This window comes from Grammomys surdaster, unplaced genomic scaffold (assembly GCF_004785775.1).
Source record: "Grammomys surdaster isolate TR1022 unplaced genomic scaffold, NIH_TR_1.0 242, whole genome shotgun sequence".
In the NCBI taxonomy this organism is placed as follows: Eukaryota; Metazoa; Chordata; class Mammalia; order Rodentia; family Muridae; genus Grammomys; species Grammomys surdaster.
In genome coordinates, this window is record NW_021604687.1 from 4,641,770 (window position 1) to 4,655,417 (window position 13,648).

The 13,648-nt window shown below is 41.7% G+C and overlaps 2 protein-coding genes across 3 annotated transcripts in view; one reads left to right on the forward strand and one right to left on the reverse strand.

Annotated features, from left to right (window-relative positions):
* Me3 (malic enzyme 3) overlaps positions 1-1,886 on the forward strand; it is a 175,977-nt gene extending 174,091 nt beyond the window's left edge. Inside the window, exons 13-14 of the mRNA XM_028774705.1 lie at positions 73-171; positions 1,500-1,886. Coding sequence (XP_028630538.1) covers positions 73-171; positions 1,500-1,661 — 261 coding nt within the window. The 3' untranslated portion in view covers positions 1,662-1,886. The remainder of the gene's footprint in view (positions 1-72; positions 172-1,499) is intronic.
* A 9,601-nt stretch (positions 1,887-11,487) lies between these two features.
* The window catches only part of Ccdc81 (coiled-coil domain containing 81), a 46,276-nt gene continuing 44,115 nt past the window's right edge, over positions 11,488-13,648 (reverse strand). The window contains exon 14 of one of the 2 annotated variants that reach the window (XM_028774725.1): positions 11,488-11,930. In XM_028774725.1, coding sequence (XP_028630558.1) covers positions 11,789-11,930 — 142 coding nt within the window. In that variant the 3' untranslated portion in view covers positions 11,488-11,788. The remainder of the gene's footprint in view (positions 11,931-13,648) is intronic. The other variant, XM_028774724.1, reaches the window with a different exon arrangement.

The window sequence follows — 13,648 nt, forward strand, 5'->3', positions numbered from 1 at the left end:
CCCTCTCCCTCTCCCTCTCCCTCTCCCTCTCCCTCTCCCTCTCCCTCTCCTCCCTCTCCCCTCTCTCTTTAGCAAATTGCCCAAGAAGTCTCAGAGCAACACCTGTCACAGGGGAGATTGTACCCACCACTCAGCACCATCCGAGATGTGTCTCTGAGAATTGCAGTCAAGGTAAGGAGCACCCTACTTGTACCCCTCTAGTATGGGTAGTAAGGTTCCACCTGTCCCTCTGACTTTGGGATGGCTAAGGGGATGTCAGGGAAAACATTCTAAGCCCCCTGAGCCTCCCTGCATGCACTCCAAAGACTGAGTAACAAATTCTTGCCTGCTCAATGGCCTGAGTTCCAAATACCCCCATTCAGGCCAATTCTAGGAAAGCTCCCAAATTTCCTCCACAAACACCAGGAAAGGGTCATCAGAGGCCATGGTCTTGTGAACCAGAATGTGGGTGGAATTTTTTCTTAATGAATCATATTCACTCATTTATGAGAAAGGTCAGCTTGCATAGCATCATAGCAAGGACTCAGGCTTTGGAGTCCTGACTCTGGCAATCAGAGGAATAATTGTGGCCCAAATGTCTTTACTTCCTTCAACTTTAGTTCTTTTTCTGAAGAGGTCTGTAGTTCCTCTCTCCCAGAGCTCTGGAGATTCAATGTTCTTGCAGAGCAGACGTTTGGTTTTCCTTTTTCCCTCTTGAAGAGATGATGGGGTGATCAGGTTCACTGAATATTTCAGACTATGAAATTGTGCAAAGGTGAGAGGATTTCAAATACAGCATAATACAACAAAAGACCAATTTCAAATAATAATTATCCACGCTAGATAACGGGTACATATCATTCCCGTTAGCGTACATGGCTTCTCTGTAAGAATGACAAATCATTTCAGAAACTGCACTGCACAGCAATACATAGTCCCCATGAGTTAGTTGTCCAGGGCAGGCACCCTTAAACAGCAGCTGTAAATAAAGTCCAACAACTTAGGTCCCAGTCCAGCTCAGCTACCCCCACTTCCTTCATTAGAGCTATTTGTTCACAAGATAATCATCTAGTTAACCTCTCAGCCTGCGTGGGAATGGCTTATGTTCACATTGCTCTAGGAAAAGGTTATAATTACTCTGCTTGACAACCAGTAAACTGAAGCACCCATGAAGTCTACCATGGCTTTAAACCCACAGGGAATGGGGAGTAGGTGAGATAGGCTCAACCTTGTTTAGCCTGGCCTAGGCACGAGGCTAAACAAGCCTCAATGATAAATAAAGGTTAATCCTTCATCTCCAGAGCTCTGAGAGAGGTAGACTACTAGCCTCTTGGGAACATAAGCAAGTACTATCTAGAAAGAAAGTTTTAATCCTCCTCAGTGGTGTTAGAGGTGACAATTGAAGAGAAACTTATCTGGTTCTTTAGGAGATATTCCTTTGCCCCTGGCTGCCAAGTAAGGGGCCTTTAAGACAGATTTATCCATAGATCTAGTTCCTCACTCAAACATATTTTTCCTAGGTCCTCGACTATGCATACAAACACAACCTGGCCTCCTATTATCCAGAGCCCAAGGACAAGGAGGCTTTTATAAAATCTCTGATCTACACTCCAGACTATGACTCCTTCTCGCTAGATACCTACAGCTGGCCTAAGGAAGCTATGAGTGTTCAGAAGGTCTGATGCCGTCTCCAGAGATTGTTTGGGCTGAATGAAGAAATACAATATAAACAGGTTCCAAAATGGCCAGTCATGTCACCGTGGTTATGTTTGTTGTTTGTTTTCTTTTGGGTTTTGTGGTAGATGCTAAGGAATACAGCCATGATGGCCTTGTTCCTGAAGGCCCTGGAGGCTCATCCTCCTATAACACTTTTTTGAATTACTTTCTGAATATTTCTTTTACTATTAATTGCCAACTATTAAGCAAGCCTTGTGGGAAATTCTGCCTAGAATCCTGCCTTTGTAAAGCTCAAAGTCTAGATTGGACACAAGTCCTTTTTCATAAGAGAGAATGCGTTATAGCCATGAAAAAATATATTCATATAGAAGTTGGAGTGCAGGCTGGAGAGATGGCTCAGTGGTTAAAAGCACTAACTGCTCTTCCAGAGGTCTTGGGTTCAATTCCCAGGCTCACAACCATCTGCAATGGGTCCAATGCCCTCTTCTGGTGTGTCTAAAGACAACTAAAGTGTACCCATATACATAAAATAAATAAATCTTTTAAAGAAGGAGGAGGAGGTAGAGGAAGTCAGAGTGTTTGGAGAAGAATGGGTACTTCTGCCGGGCAATAGTGGCACTCACCTTTAATCCCAGCACTTGGGAGGCAGAGGCAGGCAGATTTCTGAGTTCGATGCCAGCCTGGTCTACAGAGTGACAGCCAGGGCTACTCAGAGAAACCCTGTCTCAAAAAACAAAAACAAAAAAAAAGAATGGGTACTTCCTATAAAGACACAAAAGGAGAGATGGCTTTGTACTTTGCCCCAAGAGTAAAGGATGGGTTAAGTCATAAGCACTCAAGAAATACAAGCACAGCTACTTGCTAGAAAATGAGATCCACCCATTAGGGAGTTAATCCCTTTTAGAATAATACATTACCTTCAAGACTCAGTAGGATGTGGGGGCTAAGTGACTAGAGGTTCATCAAGAAGACTCACTACCCTTTGGGTTGTTGAGTATTATACATTCTTTTTTGTCATTACCAAAAGGAAAACTAGAGAAATGGGGGTGGGAAGGATCAGCATGCCAAAGAATGAGGAAAAAGAAAAGCAATGAGAGCAAACACAGTGGGGAAGCTGTTGATTTAATGTCTAAGAAAGACTTGATTTAATGTCCCAGGTTCTGGAACACACTCTCCTTTCCATCGTTCACACTGACATAATTGAGCAAGTCAAAGCAGTTTGCTTGTAGAGGTGACATCAGTCTGTCCTTGGCATTTCTGAGGCCAATTTAGTGAAAACTTCTACCTCCCCTATGTTCAAGAGTGCACACACTCCAAGACAAACAGTAAAGAATGACATGGAGTCCCTGCTGAGACTCGTCTCCTTTCACTGTATAAGCCATGTTTAAGACCTACCCCTACTGTCTCCTTGGCCAGGATTCCTGCTGCATGTAACAGTAGGTCCTATTTGACTGTCTTTCAGTTCAAGCCAGGTAAACTATTAAGATCCATGGAGAGTATTTAGCAGGTTCATGAATCAATCGCCCCTTGTTTGGGTCTTATTCTTCCAATATCAGCTTCTTTGGTGCTAGTTCTCAGCCAACAATATCCCCAAAGCATAGACCTAAATGAGAAAATAAAACTATTCATTTCTAGAAGAGAATAAAGCAGTCAGTCCTTGTTAAGACTCCCCAGTAAATCTCTGATTACAATCTCACATATAAGGCCTGTGTCCCTGGGAATACAACTCGCAAAAGACGGAAGAAACTGGCTAAGGTTTCCAATTTTCTGATCTATTGCATCAGCCCCACATGGTCACCAAGAGCCTTGTTGAATTTTTCATTTCCTCAGGAGAAACAATCTTCCTGGACTCAATCCTTTGTATTCCATGTCCAGAATTACTAAATGAACCCAGAGAAGAAAATGGCTGCTTATCTAAGAAAGGCTCCCTCCACAGAATCCTATACTGCTAGTCGATATTCCTCTCAGAGTTCTCACATAGCTCTAAATATATGGCTTTTGAAATGTCTTCCTATTTTTTTAATTGGTACAGGTAGTGTCTTGGGGTTCCATTATCTACTATATCCTATGCAGAGAAGTAGAAGTTTCTAGACATAGGTTTTCAAATTTCGAGATTTATTCTTAATATCGCTGAATTATAGTCAAAGAATTTGCTGGGGAATTTTTTTGTCAAATGTTATCAAATTTAAGAAAACTGTTCACATTCTCTTACAAAGTGATATGTATACCAACATGATTGCAGGAAATACCTTTTGTTTGGGGGTTATTATTTTAATCAATTCTATGTATTATGAATTTTTTTCTGCTCAACCTATTTCTGGAAGATAAGCAGAGTTATGAGAAACTTCAATTTTTCTTGTATCTCTGACCATATTTGCTTTATATCTTTTGTTAGGTGTATGGAGTTTAAAATTGTTATAACTTATGGAAAGCTCAAAACTATAAACCTTTGTGGTTTACTTAATAATGCATTTGTTTTGTCATGCCATATCTTGAATATCACATCTTGGAAGTCTCTCTTGCAATTCATTATTTATTCAGATGTTTAAGCTTGTAGAGTTCCTGGTGCTAGTGAACACTCTCCTGTAATTTCTCCCACAGAACTCGAACCATTCTTTCCCAAAGTGAAAATAGGCTTGTCTTAACACTAAAACATAGAATCATTTCATCAGTTTCACAATAAAAACATTATCAAGAACCCTAATTTTAAATCACATAATAAAAACATAAAATATTGAAAGTTCAAATCATTAGTAGAAACTCTTGCTTGGTTAAGAAAACACAGGAAAACATCAGTCTTTAAAGTTGAGTAATAGGTAGTAAGTAATTTCTAATGTTTGGCAAAAAAATAGAAGTTTCAAAAAATATGAATAATTACTGTTTTAGCTACAAAGACAATATGTCTCTACCTTTTATTTAAAAAAGAAAAAAAAACTTTTGAAAAGGTTTGGCTGGGGAGATGGTTTAGTAAGTAATGTGCTTGCCATGCAAACCCTAAGACCAAGCTGAGAGCAGCAGGATGCACTTGTACTCCCAGCACTGAGATAGACCCAAGGAGACAGTGGGGCCCCTGGGGCTTGATGACCAACCAGCCTAGTTCAATTGACAGGCTCCAGGTAAAAGTTGAGGGACTCTATGTCAAAAACCCAAAGAAGAGAGCAACTGAGGAAGTCACTTGCCATTTGAGGCATGGGTACACCCACACACATTCAAATACACATAAGAAATGCTTATAAATTAATAATATTCCAGCACAATATTTCATTTCATAGTCTTCTCCTATTCTATCCTCAACCCTCCTCTAATTCATATGCCAAACATAAATATTTATGGCAAGGTACTTTTATCAGAAGATGTTAAACACACACTGCTTCTGTACAGAATGGATCTTGCATGAGCTTCTACCAAAGCTGGCTTTTCAAAATAGAAGTTTCAAAAGAGTATAAAATAAGATGTATGGAAATGCATTTGATCACTGTGAAACTTAAAATCCCACAGAAGCAACTGTCGCACAAACTTCAAGAAGGTGAAGACTGAAGAGCAGTTAAATAACTATCTGCTTGCAATGTTTGAAATGACTTAAGGAATAAACCACATAATGTATAGAATGCTGTTTATATTTTGGGGGGAATTTTAATTCTGTATTACTGAAACCAGATAAGTACTGTGTCATGTCTTGGTAGCCAATCTCACTAAATTTCTTAAATATCTCACATGTGATAGTAATAACCATAACAGAGGTTGGACTTTTATCAAGCTTGTAGCTTTAATGGAAACATTAGATTCATCCATTAAGCCTATATTATTGACTAAAATGTACAGTAAATCTGGTTGTGTCTCAAGCTCCACTCCTAAGGAAACAGCATCAAGCAGCCACCTTGTATTGAACACTTTTTTTCTGCTGGAGACTCTGAAAAGCAGCTGCATTTTAGAACACTGTTTCTCCAAGTACAGAAGTTGCTTACTATAGAAAACTCTGAGCCATTTTTGTCTTATGAACTGTAGCTCCTCTTCAGTTTTTACTGCACTTTCAGTTAATACTAAAGCAGCAGGCACTGGAATTCTCCCAAGACCTGCAGCACAATGTACAGCAATGTAATAACCAGGCTTCTCCCGAAATTTCATGTTTACAAGACTTAATCAGTCGTCCACCGTCTGCTTTGATGGTGTTGAACCATCATCAAAAGGCCATCCTAGAACCTTCTTTCTCAACAAGAGCCATGTCTTAAGTTGCTTCACACACTACTCATGTGTGTACCATCCTGCTAATTCTGTAGTTCTTAAGTCCCTCTAAATCTGTTCTGGGTTGTACCAGTTGGGTTATGTGTGGCAAGAAATCTCATACTCCTGTAAATGAACTTCACAGCAAGTAGGTGGTTCATCGAAGTCATGTTAATCTAGTTAAAAATAACACTTCATACGATTATTTTTAAAAAGTTTTTAAAAATTAATTCAGAAATGATTTCAAGCAACCAATGTCTAATACTGGGCACCTGAAATTCCCAGAGCTTTGAAGACGAAATTGGGACTGACAGGAAAAGAATATCCCAACAAGCATCAATGTAGGAATACAGAAGCAAGGCATGAATGCTTGACCAGGCCACTCAGAACCTGTGTTCCGATGACCAACCTGACTCTACTTTTTTTTTTTTGGATGATTTATTTACATTTCCTATGTTGTCCCCTTACCCCATCCCCCACCACCCCCTCAGAACCCCCAATCCCCTCACCCCTCCTCCTTCTTCTCTGTGGATGTAACCTCTATCTACACCCCCCCCACTCCCACCTCCCCACCCTCAAAATTCCCACCCCCTGGGGCATCCAGCCTTCATGAGGTCAAGGTTCTCTTCTTCCACCTATGCCCAGCAGGGCCCTCCACTTTTACATATTCAGCTGAAGCCCTGGATCCCCCCCTAAGTGCTCCCAGGCTGGTGGTTTAGACCCTGGGAGCTGTGGTTGGTTGGTATTGTTGCTCTCCTCATGGTGCCGTAAATCCTTTCAGCTCTCCTTCAGTCTTCACTCTAACTCCTCTATTGAGAACCCCATGATCAGTTCAATGGCTAGTTGTGAGCATCTGCCTCTGAATATGTCTGACTCTTGAAGGCCTCTGAGGAGATATCCATATCAGGCTCTTATCAGCATGCACTTCCTGTCTTCCACATCAGCATCTACCTTTGGTGATTGCACATGGGATAGATACTCAGAAAATTGGACATAGCATTACCCGAGGATCCAGCTATACCACTCCTAGGCATATACCCAGAAGATGCTCGAACATATAATAAGGACATATGCTCAACTATGTTCATAGCAGCCTTATTTATAATAGCCAGGAGCTGGAAAGAACCCAGATGTCCTTCAACTGAGGAATGGATTCAAAAAATGTGGTATATTTACACAATGGAGTATTACTCAGCTATTAAAAACAATGAATTCGAGAGGTTCCTAGGTAAATGGATGGAACTAGAAATTATCATCCTGAGTGAGGTAAGCCAATCACAAAAGAAGACACATGGTATTCACTCACTGATTATTGGATATTAGCCTAGAACCTTGAAATGCCCAAGATGCAACTCACAGGCCACATGATGCCCATAAAGAAGGAAGACCAAGTGGGGGTGATTCGGTCCTTCTTAGAAGGAGCAACAAAATACTCAAGGGAGCAAATATGGAGACAAAGTGAGGGACAGAAACTGAAGGAGGGGCCGTCTCAAGACCACTCCACCTGACTCTACTTTTAAGGGCGTTTGGCTGGAGAGCACTGACAGTTCCCTACAGTTCACTCAAAAAGATCGTGCTATGCTCAACAGCAATCTCCAGGGCCTTTCAGAAACTCCATAAATGGGTGATCGTCAGCACCACGGAAGGGAATTGACTGACTCATGAACAGCTGCATCCTAAGCACACAGCCAGCCCTATGCTGGCGACACAGGCAGCAACAGCAGTGTAGCCCAGGAGCTGCAGATTGACTGCAGCAGGGAAACAGCATCTCCCCTGGTCTTGAAGCTGGGAAAGCCACAGAGGGAGCCAATCCTCATGCTGCCAGTCGCCTAGGAGTCACAAACTCTTTTTATCAAAGTCCAAGCAGACCTGAGCACCTCCTCATCAATCACAAATCCAAAGCCAATGAGCAGAGGATTTGGGCGGCCCTCCCTCTGACGTCATCACTGCAGAAGCGGGAAAGTGCTGGGACTGAGGGAAAAGAAGCCAGAGAGGTTGGAGTCAGGGACAAAGCCTGCTTGAGGCTGGAAAGAAACACAGGGTGTGTCGGGATAGGAAGTAGAAGGTTCTGAGCAGTTGTACCTGCTTCGTATTTTAACTCTTGGAAACAACATTATTTGGATTTGTTTCCAACCCAACACACACACATACACACACACACCCTCAGGGTCTTATGTAACCCCATGCTGGCCTTGAACTCACAATGTAGTCAAGAATATCTTCGAAGCCCTCATTCTAGTGTCTCCACTTTACAAGGACTGAGATTGCAAGTGTACATGGTCATCCACCTTATGCAGAATTGAGAATGGAAAGTAGGGCTTTCAGGAAGCGCTCCGTGGACCAGAGCCTGTCCTCGGCCCCTGACATATTCCAGTTCTCTTCCCTGCCTGCTACATTAATTACGTTGTGCATGTGCATCACCATACCACAAATGTGTGGAGATCAGCTACTAGAGTCAGTTCTTCCCTTATGTGGTGTAGGACCTGGGGATCAAACCTGGGTTCTCACACTTGGCAGTAGGTGTCACTCACTGAGCAATGTACATTTAATTAATGAGTTATTAAATTAAAATCTCAGTGCTAGGATTGGGAAACTTTCCTACAAATTGTTGGTCATGGAGGTCCCAGAGATTCCCCAAGCTATCACCATTGCTCTTGATTCCCATCAGAGCTAGATGGTAAGACCCTACTGCTAAGACACATTTTCGTTGCAGAGTATAGAGGATGAAATAAATAAAGGCAGAACTGACCTTGAATTTTTATGTCAGAAGATGCAATGCAAACTACTTGGGAAAGGCTAAGCATCAATGGTTTGATCAGTATTCGACTGTGTGTGCTGCAATATCAACCTGTCTGGCAAGGTATGCCGACCAACGCAATAATGACATAGCTATTCTGGGTAACCAGTTGGTTTCTGAATGAATCTAAGACCTGTGCCAAGGCAATGATTTCACACTTGATACTATAAACCAGATCAAAAGGAGATCATAGCCCATGAGGGTGGGGGACCTCCTACTGCTGTTTTACTATGTAGTCAGTACTATGTGGTCAATACTACATAATCAATACTGTCAAAATACCTTCCTAATGTTTGTATTTATGCCTTTAAATTAGTGCTTCTCTCAACCTTGATCAGAGAAGCTTCCTTTCTCAGTGGACAGCGATCACTAATCAAAGTGATGGGAATAAGCAACTATTGAGTGTTCAGCCCTAAATGGGACATTTATATCAAACCCCCTACAGTTCAGAAACCATCTAGACAGAGGAAACAAAAATAATGTAAGAGATGGAGAGTGGGGAAGAGTGCCGCGGAAATGCTGACATCAGGATGTGACAGGACCATTGCCCTCAGGAACTCACAGTAGTGCAGTGATGGGTTACCTGCACAAGCTGTATACAAAGCCAGACAAGTCAGCATTCCCTCACCACAGGGAGAAGAGCTCATAGAGCTCCACCACTAGCTAAGGAACTATTGGCAAATGATGGCTTCTGGGGGAGGAAAAGTCATTTATCTTTAGGGGTCTGGGCTCTGGTAGGTGTACTATGACCCAGTGGATAGCCCCATGCTCAATTGGACTCAGGCAGTTATTTTAAGGGGGAGGGGCATGAAGGTAAATTTCTAGAGAGGAGGTGAGAAGAGAAATTAGGATTGCATATGATTAAGATTCATTATGTGCATGTATGAGGGGAAAATCTAAAATTAAAAATGATCCTAGGCTAGAGAGATGTTCAGCGGTTAAGAGCACATGCTGGTTTTGAGGACCAGAGTTCAGCATCAATGTCAGGCAGTTCAAAACCTCCTGTCACTCCAGCTCCAAGGGAGAGCATCCAAAACCACCTGAACTCACATGTACCTATGCACACACAGGCACACACAAATCAAGTAAAGCAAGATTGCTCTGAAAAATCTATCATAGCCAAACTACTGAAAACCAAAAAATTAAAAGAAAATCTTGAAAACAGATAAAACATTATATACATACAGGGGATTACAGCTAAAATAACTGGATCCACAGAACCCATAGATAGCACAGACTAAATTGTTTAAAATAATGAAAGAAAAAATATCTACCCACATTCATATATTCATATATCCAAAATTCATATATCTTAAAGTTTTCTTCAAGAATAAAGGCAAAACATATTCTCAGATGAAGTAAAGCTGACAGGTTCTGTAGCCATCAAGTTTTCACTAAGGAAATGCTGGAGGGAGTTTTAGCAGAACACTTGGGAATGAAGAACAAAAGAATTAGTAAAATGGGGGGGGTAAATATTGCCACCTATTTATTTCTTTTGTTTTTTTTTTAACCATACAATTTTAAAACAAAAATGTTAACTTTTTTGGTGAGGTTTTCACTGTACATAATAGTAATGCACATGGTTACAGTGTGAACATATACTTAACAAAAGGGCCAGAAAGACTGGAGACAGCTCAGTCAGAAGAGTGCTGGCATTGCAAAGACAAGGACCTAACATTTCAAAAAGCAGAAAGAGGCTGGAGGACATGGCTCAGAGGTTAGGGGCTGTTCTTCCAAAGAGTTCAATTCCCAGCACCCACATGGAAACTCGCATCTGTCTGAAACTCCAGCTCCAAGGGATCCGACACCCTCACACAGACATCCATGCAGGCAAAACACAAATGCACGTAAAATTAAAATAAATTTTACAACAATAATAAAATTAAAAGGCAGAGAGAGACGATGTAATGTGTAAAGAGAGAAATGGAGAAAGTTCTTGATCTAAGCATTCCTTAGATCAACCCTTTGACAGGAAGTTCTCTTCAGCAGTGCATGCAGCCTAAAGATAGACACAAGTAAAACATAAGAGCAGGTACCACCTGCCAAGCCAGCCAGACTCTCCCTACCAAGTACACTTATTTCTGCAATAGACCAGAATGTAGAAATGATTGAACAAACAGAATGCATCACAGGAGATCCCCAGGGGAATGGCAACCCTTGGGACATTGACAAAGTCCCTGTGTGTCATTAACTAAAACATTCCAACAACATTGAGCCCCTGAGGTGATGTACACACTCAAGCTTTCCACAAAAGTCTAAGTTTGGATGAAGGACTTAGAAAACTCAACCTTAGGAAAAAAAAAAAAAAAAAACCTTGCTTCACCAAGAAACTTACTTGCCCTATGGCTAGCTTACATAGCCCCAGAAGGTGTTGTGCATTCACTGGGGAAGAACCCTTGAAATAGGAAGCTATTTGCAATTGATAGCTACTAAGGAAGGGAGAGACATTTTCCCTTGGGGATGTGCTCATGTTCCACTGGATAGCCCCACATCTAAGCATATGTGGGCAGCATTAATTGGACTCTATGGGTTATTCATTATTAATAAAAACAAAAGAAGACATAAGATTGGGAGGAATGTTAAGTAGGATGTACTAGAGGGAATTGGAGAACAGTAGTGATAGACAGACCTGATCAAAATACATTGTATATATGCATGAAACTCTCAAAGAAATAAATAAAACATATTTTAAAAGTTGGAGAGATAAAACATACCATTTTAAATCACCATGCATAGCCAGAGTTTAGAAAATATTTATTGTAATATACTTTTTATAGATAAGAAAATATGAAGTTTCTAAAATAAAGCTGGGTCAGCAACCCCCTCCAGCATCCTACAAGAAGTTGGGTCCCATTCGCAGCCCCTATAGCAATGGGGTCAAGGCTAAGAATTTTTCCAACACCTTCACTGCTGTCAGGGAGTTCAGGGAATACTCAGGGGTGAGAGGAAGGCAGGACACACACGCAAGAAAAAAATTAGTCGACATGAATTCAAGAAAGGGTTAGAAAGTACTCAATCTTTTTTTTTTCCTCTGAGGTACAAATATACACACGCTAAATATTCAACTACTCCAAATAAATGTTCCTCGGGAAACATAGGTTCAAACTTTGAGTTCTACACGAGCAATCGTGAGCCCTGAAGGAACTTATTCAGGGGCCACACGTTGCTCTCACCCGTGTTGGAGGTGCGCCTCTGGCACTGCCTGCAGCGCCGATACTTCTCACATTGGTCCAAGAGGAATAGCTTGTCCGAAGCCCTGGGGAGAGAAAAGCAAAAGCTGATGTCAGCAGGTGTTCCCCAAGTCTCTAGAGCCAGAAAGGTGATACCTGATCTTTGCTTCCAAGGCTCTTACAGTCCACCTGAAGCTTCACCCCACATCTGCTGCTTACCCATATTCTGGCATCTGCTGTTTCCTCCTTTCCACTAAATCAAAGGCTGTGTGCTAGTACCTTCCCAACAATTTGACCCTTCCTTAAAGTCCTACCCTAACACTGAACACATAAAGTTCAAGGTTATTTTAGCTGGTAATCTAAGATGGCCCCAAAGCCTTGGTATTTTGCCATATTTACCGTGCTTCCTCCCAATCCCTGGGGACCTTGTTTGAGAAGGGGATGACACCATTAAGCTGCTGGTAAACAGGTAATACCCAGCACCTGCAAAAATCTAAGGAGTAGACTTGTAAAGACAAATCCTAGGAGACCAGAGCTTCTGGAGAGTTAAGCACAAGAGAGAAAGTAGAGACAAAGGAAAACAAACAAACAAGAAGTGGAGATGAAGGACAGCAGTGACTGGTTTTCCACTTTGAAAGTCTTGGTTTTGCAAGTCAGTCCCAAGTATGCTCTCATGACCCACCAACATTTTTGCAAAGACAGAATTCTATAAAAACCACAAGGCTGGGTCATATCCCAACTCCCACCCCAGCTGCCAGCAAGAAGTTGGATCCCAACTATGAGGGGTTAGAGGAAGACTATCAAAAAATATTTGCCATACAAGCATGACGACCTGAGTTTGATCTTCAGAACACATGTACCAGCCAGCCCAGCTTAATTGATGAGCTTCAGACCAAATAAAGACCTTGTCCAAAAAAGCAAGATGAATGGTCCCATTTAACGTTGACCCCTTAGCCTCCACAGACAATACACACAGAGGCACATGCATCCCCAACTAAAGTAGGAAAGACCAGAAATGTGACAGAGTTGGCATAGGCTGACTGTTTAAACATCAGTCTTGCTTTTGTTTTTGTTTGGTTTCCATTTTACACCAACTCTTCCTTCTTCCCAACTGCTGCCTGCTTGAGTCGCCGCCCACCACAGCCTCGCCTGGATAGTGAATTAGCACTTCTGCTGTGCTATGTTCCTGGAGCACATTTGCTAACTTGAGCTCACAATTATTTCCTGTGACTCCTTTATCTGTTACCATCATGTTGGCCAAGGACTCTTTCTAAGTCCAAACAAAACAATGCTGGCATTAGCCTCCCTGCTTCTCACTGTTTTCCCACAAGATTGAAAAAAATTAATGATTTGAACTCTCCAACTCCCACATTCTCCCTCTTCTCTGGATCAAACAGCCTCAGTTCTCCTGAGTACCTGATTATCATGTTATCCCTTACTCTTTCCTCATAACAAATGAGATCCACCACTAGGGATCACATGAGAAGTTTCTTCCAAGAAACTCATGAAAAAAATTTTTTTTAAAATTATATAAAGAGTGGCAGATGAAGAGCCATGAAAAAAAAAAGAAAACAATAATGCTGGAACTGAAGAGATGACCCGGTTGTTAAGAGCACTGGTTGCTCCTCTAGAGCACCCAGGTTTAATTCCCAGCACCCATATGATGGCTCATAGGCATCTGTAACTTCAGGCTCAGGAGATCCGGCAACCTTACAACCTTCTTCTGATCTCCTCGGGCACCAAGAAAACAAGTCTCTCTCTCTCTCTCTCTCTCTCTCTCTCTCTCTCTCTCTCTCTCTCTCTC